Source organism: Plectropomus leopardus, chromosome 23 (genome assembly GCF_008729295.1).
Source record: "Plectropomus leopardus isolate mb chromosome 23, YSFRI_Pleo_2.0, whole genome shotgun sequence".
Taxonomy (NCBI): domain Eukaryota; kingdom Metazoa; phylum Chordata; class Actinopteri; order Perciformes; family Serranidae; genus Plectropomus; species Plectropomus leopardus.
Genome location: NC_056485.1, coordinates 11,564,683 through 11,586,256, shown reverse-complemented (window position 1 = coordinate 11,586,256; position 21,574 = coordinate 11,564,683). Strand labels below are relative to the sequence as shown.

The window sequence follows — 21,574 nt, the reverse complement described above, 5'->3', positions numbered from 1 at the left end:
TGAATAATGAGGCGGTCTCTAAGGCTGAGTCTGTGCCAGACCAGGTAGGTGACGTGCTGAGGGCAAAGCATGCTGGGAGCCGCATGGTTCTGCCGACAGGCTCAGCGGCGCTTTGTCATCTGCCGCGTTGGCTTATGTGTGCACTCTGAAGGGTTTGGGGCTGTCAGCGGATCGGGGGAAGCCGAAACCCTTCATGATGTCAGATAAACACTAGGAGTGGAGTAGCATGCCCAGCTACAAAACAGATTGGAAAGCGCTGGGAGGCATTAGGAGGAGAGAGACGAGAAACAGCCGGGCGTGAGAGTGTCTGGGCCGCGAACTCTCCTTCAGTTTTCTTTTCCCTCTCTTTTACTCCCCTTCCCCTCCTCCAGCAAACCTTGTTGGCAAACTGAGCCTCTTCACCAACCCATTAGACAGTGAGGTTTTGAAGTGGCAAGAGGCGGCGAGAGCCTGCTCGTTATTTCGCCTCTATTGTCAACGAGATCACTGGTGCCCTTTCAAGCGAGTGCATCACTTTCCTGACAAGATTACATACAAAGTCAGGACCAGTACTGAGATTTCAAAGCACCCTTTAGTGGACAAGACAAAACAATAAAACGAACCCAACTAGATGATTGAGGAGGATGTTGGGATGAAAAACAAGGATGCGGCTGTCAGAGGACTATTCCAAGTACATGTTTGCATGCTCAAAATACTGTTTAAACCCACAAACCTGCCTGAAAAGATTATTTCTTTGTACATTTATTGAGATTTCTTTGCATGTTCTAGCTTGGATGTCAGCGTGCAAAGGTCTGACATCCATTTCTAATGTTGCAGGGACTACAATGAGATTTGTTCTGACTCAAGTCAGCTGCCAAAGCCTCTAACCTTTCCGGACGACAAGCTGCACAATCTCTGTCCAGCAAATGAATTAATTATGTGGTATTTGTCGCTGAGCCCTGCTTCAGTTGTAGCGTTTGTGAACTGAAGCAAACACAGATAAAAAAACTATTTTCTCACACTTCAGCAAAAACAAAATAAATCAGGAATATTTAAACAGTCTCCTAAAAGTTACATCTATATACTGCTAAACTTTTTCATCTGATATGTTTTTGAGGAAATGTGATTGCTGCCTGGGTTATGTTAACTGGCAACATTTTTCTGGCCCACGAAATGCTAGATTCTTACATGGAAGTCTTGAGGAGGAGTTTGCCGTGGATGGTTGACATACAAAGCTCAGGAATTTGACATGGAGCTGTTATTGTGGTTTTGGTTAAATATTCAAAGAGTAAACATTTTTTTCAATATCTTATTAAGACAATCTTTCTATTAACTTAAAAGGGAATGGGAAACTTCAGTATTTTTAAACCTGGACCGTATTTTCCAATGTTTTTACAGATTGCTTTCATGAAATGTTTCTCCGTTATATTTATGAAAAGTAATCTAGGTGACATTATTATTATGTGTCTGCTGTTGCATTAGAAGTATATTAATATCAGTTTTAGTAAGTGGGAGAAGTTTAATCAGTCCTAGAGGGGCAGTAAGTGACATTTTGGGTGAAAATGAGTTATTTCTATCAAAAGCTTTTTGATGTGCTCTTTAAACTGCCTAAAGGGTACTTATGAATTCTAAACAAATCCAGAGTTATTAATCAAAAACCAAAATATTTAACAGTGAGCAAAATTATTGGAGGCCAAAAAGAGTGTAAGTGCACTTACTCACTTAAAAAAACAAACAAAAAAAACATTTTACTATAAATTCACAAACTTAAGTAAGGATACAGTTGTATGTATGTCACTTTTGCTCCTTCTGTTCCTCCTTGATATATTATACATTTGCAATCCGGCAAATGTACTAAGAACAAGCAGAAAACGTCATTTAACATCCTTTTATAAATAACAGAAAAAGCGTTCTCCAATTTTCTATTCTCTATTTTTAAAAAGATTAAATACATGTGAAGGCAACAAGCTTGTATTGTAGAAGCAAAATGACTTTGAACTTTCACTCACCCTTATATATCATATGTTTGTCGTATTAAGTGCTGGCCAACTTGAGAAACACTGGAATGAAAGAAAATGGAGGAAAATGCAGAGTGAAAAAAACTTTACAAAATCATATTTACTGGGTATTAGTTTTTTCAGAAAATGTATCCAAGAAGAATAAGCTAACCCTTTTGAAATCTGAGCAAATTAGCTCAATATTCATCGTGGGAAGAAGGCAATGAGCAACGAAAGAGACAAGAAATTAGTAAAAAGTATAAGAAAACCCAAAAATTAGTTTAAAAAATGCCTTTGAAAAAAAGTACTTACAAATTTAGACTACTTTAACAATATAAATGAAAATATAAAATTATGATAACTAAAAATATAGCTTTTCCCAATCTTTTTGTCATTTTCATACATACCCTACCTTTTAAAAAATAATTGTCTAAATCTACTCATTTCTTTTTTTTTGCCACACATTTCATGTTTTCCATGTTTTTGAAAGAAATCACATCAATTTGCTCAGAGTTCAAAGGTTAAAGTACTTTTAAAAGGCGACTGAAAGCAGCACAAGATAAGTGATGTCACTCTAGGTTTCAAAGGGTTAAGTACTTGGTTCAATTCAACTGCTGATCAAGTTTGTCCTCAAGGTGTCTGCAAATGATTCATTTTACATTTGGATAATTCTAGAGTCGTAATAATCGAATTCCCTCCCAAAAATGACAATTGAAATGTGCATAAGCTACGCAAGTCCAAAGGAGACATGATGTAATGACTTGGGAAGGGCAGTAAATTCACCACTGATTGCAAAGGTGACTTAAGGAAAGCTAAATAATTAAAATGGACATAATCAGTCAGCGCACCAGACAGTTCATGCCTGACGGTGCCGTGACAGCGAAGCCCACCTTCAAAGACGAGCAGCGCTTTGGAGAAGGCGCCCGCACAGAAAAAGAATCGCTGGAGGATGCTGGGAAATGTCTGCGACTCCGCAGCGGTGTTGCAGCATTCATCGCTGCAGGAGATCCTAAATGAACACCAATCAAAAGGGAGTCGAGGCCCACACAGCGAGCTCGAACCCTCATCATCCCTCAGCGTGAAGCCCCGGAGAGGTGGGTGGCTGTTGAGAGGAGGCGTCTGCTGTAACTTAAATAGCCCTGGACAATACTCGGTCATCATAGCTATTTCTGAAACAGCCTTGTTAAAGATTAGAGATTCGATTAAACTGAATTCTGTCACAGAATGTGTCATCAAAACCCCCCGGTACCTCAACACCAGCTCCCACCGGGGTCAAACAGCCACATATAGTAGCAGACAGTACGAAGCTCAGAGTTTGCTCAAAATAGTCCAATGCAGCACTGCATACAAATGACTAAATATCCAGTCAGTGTGAGCTTTGCTACGACTACAACATGTCAGAGGGGAGCATGGGGATTAAGGAAATAACCCTAACTTAATAAAACCAGAAATATCACTAACAAACACTATAATGGCTGCCATAAAAGAGAGGCCGTGAAAAAATAGTTTGGGAAGCTGTAATCTTAAACTGGGAAAAGGAAGGAAGCAATGAAGAGGAGATGATATTTTCATACTTTAAATCAAACCAAGAGACAAGACGGAGGCTTTAGTGTGACATGTATGCATAAAAATGTCACAACGGCTATTAAACGGAGGAGGGGAGGCTTTTTCCACAAGGCAACAGAAGCAAATGTGATATTTCACACAACACCACACACTGGGTACTGCCCAAAAAGTCCAAAGTCAATACAGCATTAGTTTTCCCCTATTCTTTTGCCTGCAAGAGGCTGCTGACATTCTTTTCCACAGCAAATATACTGCCTGTGCACAGATTTAACTTGTTAATTCATATTGAGCTTCGGATATAATACATGCAAAACATATGACCTGTCTGGTTACAGAGAAGATTCATCATCAGGAAAACTGCCTACTGTACTACGGTGGCCGACAAGGGCAAACGTGATTCAGCAGCCCAAAACATTTCCATTAGGAGAAACGTGCTGCGGGTTCAGAAACGATGCCAATTCAAAACTACATGTGAGGAGACAAAACATTTGCATTACCAGCAACAACAAAATCCAGTCACACTGGAGTTTTTCCAGGACTCTAGAGGGGCACTAAGTGGAAGAGAGTGAGACCACAGCAGAGAGCGTGTTTGTTTTTTAGCAGAGAAAAGACATGGATAAGTAAGTTGCCCAGTGGTACTGTACATCAAGCCACAAAAGTTATGTCTTTTCGGGTATAAAACTACCCTGATCCTCTGCATACTGGGGCCTACAGGTTCAGAAGACTGTTATCAGCTCATTTAATAGTCAATTCCAGCTGGTTAGGTTTCGCTTTGGCTTTCCTGAGGTTAGGACACTAAATGACGCGGTTAGATTCTGGAAAAGATCACGATTGAGAGCAAATACTGGTTTCGATTGGGACTCAAAATGCAGTCCCCCGGGTTAAACGCCCTGTGTTTTAACTCACCTGTTCTATATACTGACTTTCTTGCACATGGGAAAAAGTCCCATCAAAGCCCTTTCTGGCAGAAACTTTTATTTCATGACCTTCTCAACCTAACAGCAGGTGTGGCAGGCCCCTTCTAACCCAAATATATGATGCACATCACCACTGATTACAGCCAAATCGCCTGATTATTTTTTATGATTTTCTACCTTTCATTTATGGTGGATACAAAATGAATGATGGTTTAGTAACAATGTTTGACCTAGAATGAAGTTTGGAGCAAGAACTTACTGAAATGTTCTTCACTTTGGATTTGTGTATCTACATGCAACTCCTGTGATGTTACTTTGAGTCTTTGGATGTTCTTGTTATTTACCAAGTGTATGTAACAAAATGCCTAACTATGTTGCAAAATCAAAGTCTAATGCCTTTCTTTCCCAATTAAATGTAATCCAATTTGTTATCAAAGGTGCCCAGGCCAACCCCACATCTTTTAAGCTTGAAATAACAGCAGCTAACGGGTACTTCTACTGGAAATGATCTAAATGGTAATTTATTTGATATTCAAATCAAATCCCTCCTGGTGTTTAATTGAATCCAAGCATCCTGCTTCATGCAGTAAAACATCAAATCAAATTAGAAAATCATAATGTTAGGACATTTTATAAGGCCATGTTAACGATTATTAGTGTTTGAATGGGTCTACCCCCCTTTAGGTCTAGACACTTTTATGGATATTAAGAAGTAAAAAAAACTACTTAATTTAAAGTTTTTTAAAAAAGCAACTCAGAACCATAACTATGTTTCAAAATAGCTTTCCGATCACAACAAAGGCTTTAAAAGGGCGACTTTTTGAATGCTCAGATTTGGGGCACTTGTGGTGACAATCCCCAAATCCCCAAATATCAGCTTCTCACTGTAAATAAGAAACAGCTTTAGGCAGCACATAGTTGTAACTACAGGCCATGTGAATATCATAGGTGATTTATGTTAATTCAGTAAAATATCTATTTTATATATAAACTATTTTAATTAATATTGTATCCTGCAAAGATTTTCCATCTGGATATTGGACAAAGTCTCCTACTTTAAGAGTATGACTCAATCCTGTTTTTCAGTTTCACTATAACAATGTGCTGTAATGTATTTGCCAAAATCATCTACAAGAACAGCAGCAAGGTTAATATTCAAATCCTCATGTCTGCTGAGCACCTTCGTCTGTAACAGCATGAGGCCAGCTGAGACATTATTAACTGCCTGCACTGTAGAGAACCTCCAATTACTGAATTGAAGAGATGTTTCCATGTATCTTTTTTCAATGATTGCAAATGTAATCAGCTCAAGGACTGCCAGTATGACATTCAAGGTGTTTTTCAAAGTTTGCCGTCCTTGTTTTGTTTTTGTAGTATTTAAATGATGAAGGTTGCTTTAGCACAAGTTCAAAGTAGATTATAAACTTTGCCAACCCAAACTAAACCTGTGCACTTTAAAATATAATTCATTTTTACTGATGCTAGTGTGGAGGAATAGAGTGACCAAATGATGGACAGCGGCAGCATTTTTCATCTCTGTGTAGAACGTGGAAGATAAACAAAGTAATACATCAATACATTTCAGGGTCCCCACTTATCCCAAGATCATTTTCTAGGATTTTTTCAGGACATTTTCTTTGATAATCTAGCTGGTATGACAGGCAGGGATTGCATCATACACTAATATGTTCCTTTCTCACCCCTTTTGCACAAACATGGAACCAGTTCACTTCTGGTACACCCACTTAACTGTTCAGAACCAGAAAAGTTGCTTTTCAGCCAGAACCAAAAAATAGCAGGTTTTTATTGGCCCAATGTGTGAACCATGACAGCATAATGTCATCCGACCGGTCTGCAAAACATGCAAAGAAAGTGTCAGCATGGGAGGAACTTTTACTTCATAAAACCTCTGGGAGCTATTTTTGTTAATTCATTTCTTATTAAATTTTCACTTGACTTTATAAAAAACGTTGCTGCTAAAAAGGTTGATGCTAAATGTTTCAGTTTTGATTAAACATTTGCTAAAGGCATTTGAACAAAGTTTTATGTCAGAGCTTGTTATGTTACAAATTTTAAAAACCAATATCGGTCGACCCCTAATAATAATAATAATAATAATAGCAGTCACAGTAGTACTAGTAGTAGAAGTAGTAGTAGTAGTCCCAGTATTAGTACTAGTATTATTATCATTATTTAAAAAATAAAACATCCAATAGTAGTACAAGTTGCTCTGACGTGTCTACCGTAGTTTAACTGCAGTGAGATAAAGAGAGACATTGTACTGATTACTACCTATTCTAGGCAGCCTATATAACAGGTAGCCCGAAGCGAGAACAACAGAGTCAGAGTACAGAGGGTGATTACAGTCTGAGAGGCGGCAGGAGCTTTCTGTAAAGCTCGCCTGTCGAGCAGATCATCGAATCTCCTCTAACTCCTGTAATCTTCCCATTCTGGCTGACAATGACTTTCATTGTATTCTTGTAACTTGACAGCGAGACTGGCAGAATGTCGAGTCATAGGAAAGAGTATTGTATGTATAATATGAGCTGTAAAAAAATCATATCATCAGCGTGATATGTGGTTGTTTGCGAACTTGTGGACCAAACTAAATCGAAGCCAAGTCATTTTTGAAAATGATGCACTGCCAGGGAAAGCAATGACAAACTTCACTCCAAAAGTATTGCTGTAGCATTCAGATCACTGAAAAGGAAAATGCCTTTTATGAATGTATTTTTCCGCTTTCTATCACTTCATACCAAATTAAAATGCTTACTACTGCACAGAAGAAAGGAATTTTCTTTTAAAAGCAGTCGCCATGTTAAATAGTTTTGTCTACGCTGCAAAAACCAGGCCTGGTTCTGTACGTTCAAAAATATATACCAAAGACACTGCACTCAGAGAATCAATGGCTTAAATGAATTAACAGCCTGCACGCTTAGTCCTGCACACACAACTCCCCTGCTCTGTAATGTAACCTCTGCTCATAAACTTCTCAGTATTACACTGGGACTAAAAGTGCGGGGGAATAATGGTGGAAAGTGACAAGTAATCTTACCTTAAGACACGAGTTTTATCGCCTCTCCCCACCCGACTGATTGCCTCTGGCAGCGTGCCCCAGAGCTCGGCGTTCTAATGAGCAAAGACAGATACATGCACAAAGGCCAAACATTAACTCAACATACTCACATAAGAGCAAGAGTTTGCAAAGATGGAGGCTTCTTACTATATGTGGGAAATATTAGTGGTGGATTTGAGGGAACCACTGAAGAACTACAGAGTTCATGAAAGCTCACATTTTCATATTATACTATATTTAGTCTTTTGGGCACACAGTACTAGGCATGAATTTATTTGTGATTTTTATAAATAAATAAATAATGGTTTGAATGAATGAATATGTCATTACATGTCAGGTGCATTATTGTAATAATAATAATACTAATACTACTACTACTAATAATAATTGATTTTTATTGCTTATTTCAATTTAGTTGTTTCTATTTAGATCTCGGCATACTTATGTGTGCAAAATCAAACAATAAAAGCTGAAATAGATTGTTTTTTTGTATTTAAAAAAAAACCAAAAAAACAAACCTGGCTCCATGTGTGCAAAGACAACATACAAAATTGTTGCGAAATTAATATGAAATTATCTCACAAACTACAAGGAGCAGACTCAAGTATTTGGTATCTATATACTCATAATAAGTTGAATATCAAAGATGTGCACACATATGCAGTTTTAAAAAAAACATTTCCCTTGATCTAAGCATTTTTTTAAAATTTACTTCTTTGCCCAAAGTACATCAGTACCAGATTTCTAAACTTTAGACCAAACAGAACAAATGTTATGGAACTTTTCCTTATCAGACTAAATAAAGTCTTTTGGCACAAGTAAAATTAATTATAATGCAAATTCAGTATAATTATATTGTATGCAAGTAATTGCATTTGTATTTCAGAATTAATATATCTCACATATTTTTTTTTTTCTGTTAATATTGGAGCTAAGTACATCTTGCACATAATTACACTATTGGGTAAATAATTAAAACTTTGAATCACCGACATGAGACGTACATACTAACCGAATTAATGAATCCAACTAAGGCTGTGAGTCAACGTGGATCTTCATTTTTCCAGATGTTTCTGCAAGCCAAGAAGACAAACAGTAAATACTTTTGCAGGTGAAAACACAAACTTACAAGATGCAGCTGTACTCACCTTCATGTGACTGCCACTCACAAGCAAAGACAAACAAATACATCTGCAGCTGAGGGAGTAAACAGAAAATCCATATACACGCATCTCTATCATTTAGACCAAAAAGTAGAGCAGACACTCAAATAGATCAGTCGAGGTTTGACTGACTTATCCAGAGGAGGAAAAACAGGAAATTGGTCTTGAAAATGTTTTAAGACTTACATCAAAATGAGACGGTATAATGAATTATTGGAGGACTGGCTGCACCAAAACAAGAGCTCCATATTCTGTGATATTGAAATGAAATTGATAAAACAATTGGTTTAACCTTAAGGCATACTAGCTTTGAATTTGCTGGAAAAGGGGGAAAATAAATAAAAAGAAACACACTAAAAGTGTCTGTGTGGTAGTTTGACAAGAAAATGAATTCGTTCTCCAGCATCTGGCAGACAAAATGTCTCTTCCACTCCACTAAATGTGAAATAAAATGCCTCACCCACTCTGGTGCGGTCTGTATTCTGGCATCCCATGGTCTCACTTAAAGCATAGACGTATGAGAAACTCAACAAATGTGAGCCTGCAACTGAAAGCCACACTTAAATAGAAAGACATGACGGACTGAAAAGAAGGACATGACAATAAAACAGCATGTTGAAAGTTGAACCTAAAAAAAACCAAAACTTTAAATCTGGGCTCCAGTGAATCTGTGGATAAATACAGCAATGTGCGAACATTACAGTCAGAGTCGCATTACCATTTGTGCAAATGTTTAATCACTTGTCTTGGCATGAAGCAATACTCAGTACAAATAGGATTCATTATTTCTTGCAACGAGCATGATAGTCATGTGAGGACTTAGCCCAGCATACAAATTATGTCAAGTTCTCAAAGTAAACCAGAGCGCCTGTGAGGGGCAAAATGAAGAAGTATTTACATTCTTAAGTGAGTGTCAAGTAATGCAAGCGGCAAAAGAAGATAGCTTTCAGGTTTTTATCATCGGGATACTTAAAGTCTCTCAATATTGCACAGTCCAGAACAATATATTGAAAAGCATAAAAAAGTGGCTATGAATAACTTATTTTCATGCATTTATGCCTGAGTCAGAACCTTCCTGAGTGATACATGCAGTATAGACCACTTTACAGTTTAAAGTGTTCTCTGCTCAGCTTACAGTATAATATTTGTACATATATGTACACATATGTAATTAAAAAAAAAAAAAGAAAGACAGATTTTACAGTATAAAATCGGTTTTGTTTCTTTTCTTTTTTAAAATTTGCTCCTGCTATCATTGTAAACTGTATATAAATGGTAAACTTGACAGGTGTAGCAACAGTAACTAAAAAGGGCGGGGCTTAGAACATCAGTGGTCGCAAGCAGTTGCAATGACGTGGTCTACAGCCCATAAGTACATCACACATTACAAAATAGTTTACTCAACTTAACATTGTCAAAAGGGCATTTTACTATCTAGAAATTATGATTGGCAAAGGTTTTCCAAATGTGAAAAATGTGTTATAGGTCAGTATACGATATGATGTCCAGTGCTCGGCTCTGAGGCTAACAAGAAGAAAAACAGTGGTTGCCTTTGCGACAGCGATGCCAATAAAAATATCACTATGAAAAGTTGGGTGTTAGCAGTTGTCTGTTTCCACTTCAGAATGCCCACTGTGAGGAAATATATTCACTGTAACTGTGAAGTTGTGTGAGGGGGAGCGTTATACACACCAGTGCCAACACCAGCATGCCCTATGACAAAAAAATCTTAGTGATAGTTTATTTAGATTCTGCAAAAAAGAAGTGATAAATAAAACAGATAGATTTCACAAGGCAATGCGTTAAAAATCCCATAAAATATAAATCTCTTGTTGCTCATACATTCATTAGATATTCTGGAGAAATGTTTTTGATATGCGTCCACTTACATTCACACAGGCTCTGAATAGCAGTTGTCTGTAAGCTGTGGCTGGTGCACACTTGGGAGTTGTCGTTTTTGCAGACGCAACATGTTTGACAGCTGGTTGACTCTGACTGACTCTGCATTGTCCCACTGCTGTAACCTCAGTGTCTTTTAATTAAACACCATCTACAGCTGATTGGAGGCTCATTCAGACATTCAATGCCAACACATCTGACAGAGTTGTTATTAGTCATTCCTTATCAGTGGCAATCATTAAAGTGCCTGTCAGAAAAAAACAATATGAGGTAGGAACAAACTGTGGTTTGAATTCTTAAATAAGTTGCTTCCTGATATTCATTGATATGTCTACAGGTATCAAGACAAGTAATTCCAATATTCGACCTGATTACACCCACCCAATCACATCAGGGCAAGCTCCTCTGTGTTACACACTGTAGTTTTACAGTAAAAAATGTAAACAAATCTCAAATATGATCAAATATGAAGTTCAGTCCTGACATATCCTGAGTGCTGTGCAGTATTTGATGCTTTCACTCTCCTACACTATGCTAAGGTCAGCAATATACCCCAAATAAAATCAAACTGCCATTGTCTCAATTGTTGACAGTATTGTACACTGCAAATATCTCCTTCCATCAAGTCATTTTTCTCTGTAATTTGGGCCTTTGTTCAAAGTGGTTCACCCTGCTAAAGGTAATTTTCAAAGTTTTTTTTTAGTTTTATTTAGTTACCATTTCCATTCCAATATTAATTATCCTCGATTTTATTAGACAATTATTCTGTATTTTGACTTCCGTCTCCTGCCAAATGTTTTCTTTTGCCTTGATTTTTGACTGACTCCTGTGTACCGACTTATATACATTTTTTCATATATATATATATATATATATATATATATATATAGTTTCATTGTGTCTGTGAGTCATGTTTGCAAGTCCAGCTATTGTTGATTGCCAGTCCTTCCTGATAGTTTCAGCATTTTATAAATGCAAATCTATTTATGTCATGTATTTTCTAAAATATAATCAGTTGTCTCTCCCGTTTGGAAACAAGATTTTTTTCTACTGGAGAAAAGTTCAAATATTCCTACTTGTTAAAAGGAAATACATATTTAAGTATTAAAGTACAGGCAGAAATAACTTGATGAAGTGGATTTTTTTTGCAGTGTATACTCAATGTAACTCAAGATTTTGATTAACATGTTACTTTGCCAATTTTCAACCAGCTCAGTGTCATCGCAGCTCCAGGTACACTGGGGAGGTTAAACAGCGTTTATCTGCACACCAGGGTTCATACAGACAGGGGCAAGTAAATTCAACTCTTTTTAAAGCGCTCATTTTTATTTTCAAGGTTGATTTTTTTTTCCTCCATCACCATCTGTTGCAGTGAACTGCACTAACTCATAATGAAACAAACATGCTTTCAGGGTCGAAAATTAGCTTGTTATTAATTAACTGGTTGTTATTATTCAGGCATGTGATTGGCAAAGAAAAATTTACGGAGCACAGACCACGGCACATCGATTACTAGATGACTCAGTGTTTGTGAATTCTCCTTGTTGATATAATTTGTGCACAAAATTTTATTTAGAAATCTGTTTTTTTTCTACAGCCTGCATTTCTTAAGCAGAATTTTGAGGGTTTAAAGGACTATTTATGAGCACACAGTTACTGATCATCAATGTTAAATCTTAAAACTTCTAAGTTAAGATTCCAGAAATCCATTTAACAGCTCCACGATCCTTAGTCAGACACACACGGCTGCTTATTTTCCAACCTGTAGGCGCTCAGAGCTCAAACCACATCAGAAAATAGCATGGCTGTTCTCATCCTCTTACTAAAGAGAACATTTTTCTAGAACAATTCATCATTCTGCTCTCCTCTCTATTTTATTCAAGTACTTTTTCCAAGGCCCAGGTGAAACATTTTGATTTTCAAGGTATTCCAGTACTTGAATTTCTGAGTGCTATGATCAAGTACTTCAAGTACACTTGTATAAACCATGCTGCACACAGTGCAATGACACAGAGCAGGTTTAAAATCGTTTTCTTTTAAGCGTGGGTGGGAATCATTATGGAAGACAACGTCAAAATAAGTACATGTCATTATTTCCCACTATCAGGATGTGGTGTGCTTTGGGAATGAATAAGGCTGTAATAATTATCATTCTGCTGATGCAAATCACACTGCTGTAATGTGTCTCATGGGTGCTAAACCTCTGTTCCTTGGGGGGTCTTGAGAGTCTCCAACAGCACCTCGTCTGAGGTGTCCACTGCATTGTCATAGGCCTGAGAGTCACCCTCTCCATGCTGGTGCTTCGCAAAGTTCACAAAGACCTGGAATATAAATGAGAAGACAATACTTAAAGGCAGATGCTAGATAAAAAAACTTAAAATATACACTGTTCTGAAGAGCCTGTGGACATTTCTCTACCCATCTTGCTTTTGCTCTCCTCCCACCCTCTGCCTCTAAAACAAACAGAAATAGCGGTACAGACAACGGGGCGCATGTGAATGAGTTGCCAGACAAGGGCTATGAAGCATCAAGTAAGCGTCTAGGCTCACACAGTGAATGTCAGTTTGACATCTTTGACCAGCTGAGAAAGAGAATAAAACAATCATTCTTCTCTCTGTGATGCCCATTTAATGTCAGAAGAAATCAATCCTATGGCGTTCATAAAAAGCTGGTGTGTATTTCATTGTGCTGTAAACATCGCTGTAGTCCGGGCTTTTTTATTCTCTTAGCATTAGCTGTCTGTTGTGATAAAGCTACACAGTGATTTTTACTCTGCAGGAAAAAGCAACAAAGAGGATCACATAAAATGATAAGAGCATTGCTTTTTCATTTAAAGATTTTCAGAGGCTGTGCGAATATAAAAGGATACGTGAATTACTAGATTGTATTAAAAATCTCAATGGAAGAAAATAAATATAAAATCATCCAAAGCAATTCCATCAGAAACTACTCAGACTCCCTGTGAATTAAATCCTTTTTCATAGCTACATCGCCAATAAATTAAATGGGATAGAGAGTAAGTACATGTGTGAGAGCATCAATGGACAGAAATAAACAATGTGCCCTTATGGGCTTTTGTTTTGAAAGCTCAGATAATGTAGACAGAGTAATAAAGACGTATCCTCTTAGCTTCTGTTTTTTTTTCCAACTAGGTAATTTATATAAGATGTAGCCTTGTAATTTAATGTTACAGATAAAGAGAAAAAGTCTAACATTAGTAAATTCTGTTTTCAACAAAGGAAGAGCTTTGCCAATTACTCTGATGTTTTTTTTTTCTGTTTTGACTGCTGTGTAATATTTGTGGGCAGGAGTTATTTCTACTGCTCTTGTAATAGGTTACATGTACAGTTAAGTGAGAATAATGTTATGCGAGCAAGATTCAAAGTCAATAATATCAGTATGGTTGACAAACAGTAAATTTAATTTGACAATGTGTTTAGTAACAAAACAAGCTAGCTATCCAGTTATGCTATTGTCCCCAAATCAAATGATAGTGATACTTTGTAGCCAGCGCATTCATTTAGAGCAGAACTGGAACTAACCATTAGGTGTCGATTATCAGGAATTAACGGACACACTGTAGCCAATCAGACTCAGTATTCACTCAGACCATGGTATAATAACTTATATAAATAGAAACCTTGGAAACAGTTTGACATTTTAAGAAACGCATATTTGTTTTTTCACTGAATTATGGAGTCGCTTGATGTTACAATCATCTATGGCTACCAGTGGCCTGCATATGAGACATTTCGGGAGTATCAGTAAATAGTGTCTACCGACAGTCTGCATGTGAGGTGTTTAGGGGACATCTGCAATTTTTAGCTATAGAAAATAATACAGGTTACACATTACATTAATTACCACTACACTGTATTCACAGACAACACCACTTCCTGTCTGTTTGTACTTTATGAAATGAGTTAACAGAATTTTCCTCAATAAGTTGGTTAGAAACCCCTTCTTATTATGTTATATTTCTGACAGATAAGACGCTTCATAGCAGGTTGAACCACTTTGAACAAATCAAAAAGTTCCATTCCAATTAAATGCTCACATACATCTTATTAGTTCACTTTATTGAGTGACCATGTAAGCAATTAGGTTGGAAACTCAAATCTGAATAATGTCAGTCAGATTGAAGAAATATCATCGATGTAACTGCAGCTGTAATTAACTTTGATGCAATCTCACACAAGTGCACTCTGAGTAATACATGGGTCAAAGTGTTACTATTTTAGTTCTGATGATCAGACATAAAGTCCTCCTCACAAACTGGATATAATGGTTCTAGTCCCCTCAGGAAACCTTAAGTATTATTACAGCTGAAAATTCCTGAATTTATCTTTTTTTCTTTGTTATTTATTCAGGATAAACTTACCGAGCACAAATACTGGTTTCTTGGAAAACCCTGCTCCATTGTCACACTTGGATGCAACCCAGCACAAACACAGCCACACTGTCGTTGCTGGCCTCAGAGCAGCTGCACAGCTGAGGCTGTTGGGAGTTAAATGCCTTGCTCAAGGGCAGCTTGGGGACAGAAATGAACAGTGGCAAATTCTGCTCATTAACTATTCTGAACTAGTTTAACTAATAAGTCAGATTATTTAAACTAGGGATTTCAAGGATTCAAATTGCTACGCTGCCAGTAAGAATTTGTGATTCTACAAGAGCGGATTAAAGTCTTTTGTTCACTCTGAGGTAAAATTGGCTTTTGCCACTTCATATACTCTATTTCCGAAGCATTAGAAAACTTTTATTCAGACAATAAAACTGCAATTTTATTGGAATGCATTACCTACATATGTAAAGCTTCCTGACCTCAAAGCTCGTGAAGCTGGTGGCTAGTTTGAAGCAGAATAAATAAAACAACAGACTACCTTGTAACTGAGGAGCAAGCTGTGCTTGCTGATCGCCTGAAGCTATAGTGTGCTTATGTGTGTGTGTGTGATGTCAGGCCATCAGCAGTGTGTATCAAGGTCACAGTTGTCAAGGCATCTTATCAGGGGAGAATGAGTAAGAGGATAAGAATGACAGTAGCAACAAATACAGCCTCCGCCCATCTCTCCCGGCCTCTGACCCTGCCACTGGCTGATATTGGCTTGATGTGCTGAGGCATGCACAGAATCTCATATTCATCGTCAAGGCTGTATAGTTTTGCAAAAGAATTTCTTAGCACTGCTTGTATTTAACTTTCTGTAAAAATCCAAGTATGGTTAAAAAAAAAAGCGCTTCAGCAGTGCAGTTGACAGCATTTCTGACTGAGAAGACTGTGGTACATCCATGCCCTGCTTGTGATGTGACTTTCCTCATAATGCACATTTTCTGTATTTAGCCAACCAACCATTCATGACCTGAATGTCATGCACCAGTGCTGTTGAGTGGCATTTTCTTAATAACAGATGGATACAGGCATTAATTACATTGCAGAGGGTACATTTGGGTGTTTATTTGATGCCCGTTGAGGCAGAACAGAGGAGGGGAAGGACGTGAATCACCCAATTAACCTCCTCTGTATATCAAAGGAGTCCTTGCAGAATACAAAACGGCTATTTTTACGTACATGTCATCCTCATGGCCATGCTCTGCGATGAAACCAAACCGACTTTGAAATGTTCTTTAGCCGTGAACAATTTTGCTTGAGATGGTTAATCTAAGAGCGAACAAAAACAACTGCACTACTCATCATAAAGCATCAGTAAATGCCTTGAATGTCATTAAGGCATCACTTACAGCCCAGTTGCTTGAATAAAATGTTGACAGTGTACGTTTGCCGCATATCACGCACATAATACATCTGTACATTTCATACATATCATATCAGTGTTTCTAAAGTGATATAGTTCAGATTGTGTACATGAGCCGAGTCTGTCATCAGGAGGTGGAGGGGATGGTAAGACGGCTGCCAAGCAGTAGACAACTGTTTGAGTCCAACAAGAACAAAAGCAGGTATTACTAACAACATCTCTAGCCGTGTCTGTTGCAACAAAAAAAGGATATCTTTTTAACAACACATTCCAGCTTTGTCTGTGGCAATCAAACTCGATATTTCAAGTCAAAGCATGATGTAAACATGCCGTTAAATTTCAGCAAATCCGCTACATTTGAAACCTACAAATTGAACATATGAAAAGTAGAAATGTTACATATCTGTGGCTTAATCAAACTTGAAACTGTTCACAAGGTCTGTGGATTATCTTGAGTAACCAGGTCATGATTTTGCTGTAGAGTTTGTTTTTTTTTTTTGGCACTTCGATTACTGCTAGCTTAATGCCATCTAGTTCCATTATAGTGGACAGAAGACAGACATCACTACAGCCAGTGCCTCCAACACTTGGCAACTCACACCAAAACAACCTAGATTTAAAAATAGCACTATGGCTAAGAGCAAAAATCCATATTTTTGATTTTGGATTGAACTGTCCATTTAATATACAAGTTTTGACTTGTGCAGATTTGAGTATTATATAAAAGTAACCCACTAAAAAAATCACATATCTCTATTTTTCATTATGCTCCAAAATAAGTGTAATACATGTAGTAAAAGGCTTTTATGAATTATTAAAACATCAGTAGACAATCTATTTATATGTGAGCATCACATTATCATTTACCCAAAATTGATTGTTGTATTTTTATTTTTTTTCTGGAAAATGTATTATTTAGGCATCTTTATCAGGGCTGCGTGTAATTTTCTATAATTAAGATGTAATTGGATGGACTATTAATTGCCTATACAATAGTCACATTGTACAAGAGCATGTTGGTGCCTCTGGCCAGAAAAGTGAAGTATTTAAAAAAGTAATAGACAGGAAGAGTTTGTGTTACGTAAACTCTGAGAGGGTAATGCGTGACCTAAGAGGTCAGATTATTTTGCATTCTTTTAATCGTATTCTGTGAACTGAAACTAAAAAGTATATTGAAATTAAAAACAAAATTTGGAGACATGTAAGTGATAATTAGGAGCACACAGGCCATGTGCTTCAGTGGTACAGTAGTGGCCAGGCTGAATGCTGATCATTGTCCACTTAAAGTAGCAAATACTTCACATTCCTGCCAAACAGTTTGCTTCTAAAATGCAGTTAAGAAAGTCACATTTTCCTTTCAAATGCTCCATCTGCTCGGCACTGTCTCTGCCATCAGTGTTCACGCCTGAGCTCCAGGCTGTGCGTGGATCAATATTAATTGTAGTGCAAGTCTGGTGTTATACTATAGGTCAAGACTCCTCTCTATAAATCACCAGCTGAAAGGTGACAGTCTGGGCCTCCACAGGTTCTCCAGTCCTCCCCTCTGTGTTTTAATACCGTGACCTCCTGGTCCGAGTATGATTTATTTACTGCCTCTTATCTGGTAAATATTGACCAGTGCAGAATGTGGGGCAAGTTGATGAAAAAGTTAAAACAGAAATTACTCAAGGTTTGGAGTTAGTAGTATGGCTGAACACTAATTAACTGTGAAGTTTAAACAGGGTTAAGCTAAAAATCATTACAAAGAAACAAATCTGAGTGTAAGACACACCAAGTTAAAGCTTTTAGCTTCTAATAAATTCCTTCCCTGTCTTAGTGTTAGGCTAATTGCCCCATAAAGGGCATATTCTACTTAAATAATTCTGCAAAAGATAGTTTTATCTCGAATTAAGGGTTATCCACAGGGGGATCATGCTGATAATGAAATGCTTAACATTCCTTAAATCACATAATTTGATTTAAATGCAACTGTGCTACAGTACAAATGAATGCACGGACAACTTCCTTTCAGTAACTCGTTCACATCTCTGTCAGGATGTATTTTTTCAAGGCAAGAAGAGACGCTTCCCCACCTTGCATAGCGGGGTGGTCCAATGACCTGTCTGGACCCCTCAGAGGTCAACTTCACCTCCCACCTGGTCTTCTGCTGCTGAGCTAATGGCGGGCTTGCAAGACCAGACACACTCGCGCTCACCTCCGAGCGCCTGATTGCATCAGGTCCCTGGGGCCATTTGGAAAACACAAGGTGAAGCCAGACCATAACATGCAGGGCTCAGGTTATCTCACCAATCAGGGGGTCTGGCTACTGCACTGGCTGGAATAAAAAGGATGCTGGATGAGGGATCTATATATATATATATATATTAAACTCAGTCCAGATTCTTAATCGATACTTGGACCTGATGGTTGAAGTATGTTGGCGACACAAACTCAGTGTAATTCTCATTAGTCAGTCTGACAGCCTAAATAGGAAAGGACAGCATGTAGGAAATGACAGATCTCTGAATCTTATCATATACTGAGCAGATGTGCATTAAAAGAGAGCGCTGAAAATGCTGAATGCATTGAGTAATGACCTTATGATCTGTTAAACTGTGCTGGCACTTCACAGAATTACAGTAGGACAATATAAAGTTGCCCCAGATGCTCTAAAGTCTGTCTAAATTTTGCCATGTCAGAAGTGAGACTTGGAGTCAAATTGTGCATCCCCTGCTACTGTACAAGCTGAAACCAGCTAAAACTTATGTTTTGCTCTCAAGAATGAATTATTGAACAACTCCATGCTCAACTCCACAGAATAACTTTCCCTGACTACAGTAGATTCAGAAGCACTCCCGCACTGGTAGTACTTTTGGATAAAGGAAAAGGCATTATCACCAACTCTGTGCCTTGAACAAACATTTGGAAATAATCAAGTTTCTACAATTTAGACGCCTTTACCCAAGGCAAAATGGGAAAGTTTCACACATTATGGAGGCTGTTTGTAATTGCTTATGTTGTGCACGGTTTGTTTTTGCTCCCTCTGCTCCGCAAGGTTCCTGATGCATAGCCACAACAAGGCAAAGCATGTTTACAAGTTGTGTGGACCATGTGTGGGGGGGGGGGCTGCTTTATGAATGTGTTTTGCAAATATATTGCAACCATGTCTGGTAGCAATATGGTGGAGATGAAAGATGAAGATCAAGAGATTGAAATAAACACATTGCTGGCTTTCTATACTGTGGAGGTTACAATGGATGGAGATGAAGAGATTCCCTTTGATTGATTTTTACCTTTACCTTGGAGAATGATACTATGGAATATTGATCAAAGAGGCTGTATATACTCACCCAGAAATTTCACCATAGTAAGCAGAAATGTACCTTATGAAAATGCATCAAAGAGCTGTCCGTCATCCTTTTACTTAGTCAGTTGAAGGCAAATGATATAGAAGTATATGGTCAGGCTGCACAGATCTAACTTGAAGCCAAGCCATTATCACATTTACCTGATCCAACGTGGTCTGGGACACCGAGTAGTCCTCCACACCCAGCCTATGCTGCTGACTTGTGAACTGGCCGAAGATGTTGGCCAAAGCCCCCTGTGTGCACGGCAGCTGATACTGCAGCGTGTTGTGATGTTTCTCCTTCAGGACGCTGCCTGGGAAGGACTGTTGGACAAAGTCCTCGACTGACTTCAGCGCAGGGGGAGAGCCACCAACCTTCACAATCACTGTGTAGCCGTCACCAAATCTAGAACAAGAGGAGACAATTAAGCTTTCAACACAGAAAAAAAAAACTGCAAACAAGTGTGCCGGTGCCAAATTGCTCACGGCTGGTCATCTAAATAATGAACTTTTTCTTTTCTCCCGTGGTCACGGCATGGTGCGATGGATAATAGGATGGTGCAATGGAAGAAAGAGATGAGACAGGAAGCAAAAGAGATGACAAAATATAATTGGTCTCATATTCCCAAACATTTCAAGCTTCCCGGACGTGGTGAGCTGGAGGAGCAGGTGAGTCACAAGAAGCTGAAAGCAAAAGCAGCTCGACTTCAACTGTAAAACGTTTCTAGCTGATGGATAAACTTTTCAACTTTTTCAGGTAATAGTAGGTTTCAACACAATCTTCTGCACCGAATGTAAAAGAAAGCATCAATTTGATTCAAGCAAAAATGCTGCAAGAGATGAGATAGAAATTGCTTTTAGACAGGGATGGATAGTAGTTAAGAGGCCTTTGCAGGATTGAAACAGCTATAGCAACAAAACAAAATTTAAACAGTACATCCAGTTTGGGACATGCAATGTAATAATTGAATAGGCACGCTAGATACTTAGCTTCATCTGACAACCAATAAATTACTTGATCTCTAAAAAGCGATGGATCATGTGCTTGAGTGGATGGGAAATATTCTGTAAGTTATTCAAGCAAGGTTGCTACATACATAATACATAATGAGTTCCAGAAGCACTGTCCTACAAGAATGACGCCTAATTTGTTGCCCTCTGGTGCCACAGTGGGCCGACAACTGATAAAAAAAGTATTATTTTCTGCTTTAAAGGTTAAGTGTGTCAGATACATGAGGATTTAGTGTTGTCTCATGGTAAGGCCTGCACATTGCAGTGTTTTTCTGATGCTGCTCATTGCAGATGGGCTTATTGCTACAGTGGCCAATGCAAAAATGCAAAAATTTGAATAGCCCGATTGAGAGCCTGAGTTTGGTTTGTCCATTCTAGGCAACTGTCAAAACATGGTGCTCCACATAGCAATCTCTATAAATGAGGACCCACTCCCTGTGTAGACAGAAATGGATTATCCTGAAGAATAAAAAACAATCACTCTTTATTTGCAGATGATTACACGCTAAAGAAAACATACTTAATATATTTTACTCAGTTTCTACCAACATAGCCTCCTAAATCCAACATACTGGAACTGCAAACAAAAAGCTTTTTACATGAACCGTGGATCAAATTATTATGTGTTATGTGAAAGGGGGCCCGAGTAGTGACAAACTCACAGAGAGTGAACATCTAACTCTGCAGTTCCCCTCAGCTCAGCTCAGCTCAGCTCACAGCAAACAGACAAAGTTAGCCACTATCTGTTGAACAGATTGAAGCAGTGATTGAAGAAGTGTCGCCAAAAAGACGACTCTGAATCAGTGTTCCTCAGTGTCTGCTGGATGTGTTAACAGCCAACTGTTTGCTCATAATGATAAGGCGGTAATATGACAGTGTTGTGTTCAAGCTTTT

At 38.1% G+C, this 21,574-nt stretch overlaps 1 protein-coding gene across 1 annotated transcript in view; it reads right to left on the bottom strand.

Annotated features, from left to right (window-relative positions):
• Positions 1 to 12,721: 12,721 nt before the first annotated feature.
• Positions 12,722 to 21,574, bottom strand: part of LOC121961901 (phospholipid-transporting ATPase ABCA1-like) — a 172,168-nt gene continuing 163,315 nt past the window's right edge. Inside the window, exons 48-49 of the mRNA XM_042512000.1 lie at positions 19,832 to 20,075; positions 12,722 to 12,918 (exon numbers count right to left, since the gene is read on the bottom strand). Coding sequence (XP_042367934.1) covers positions 12,793 to 12,918; positions 19,832 to 20,075 — 370 coding nt within the window. The 3' untranslated portion in view covers positions 12,722 to 12,792. The remainder of the gene's footprint in view (positions 12,919 to 19,831; positions 20,076 to 21,574) is intronic.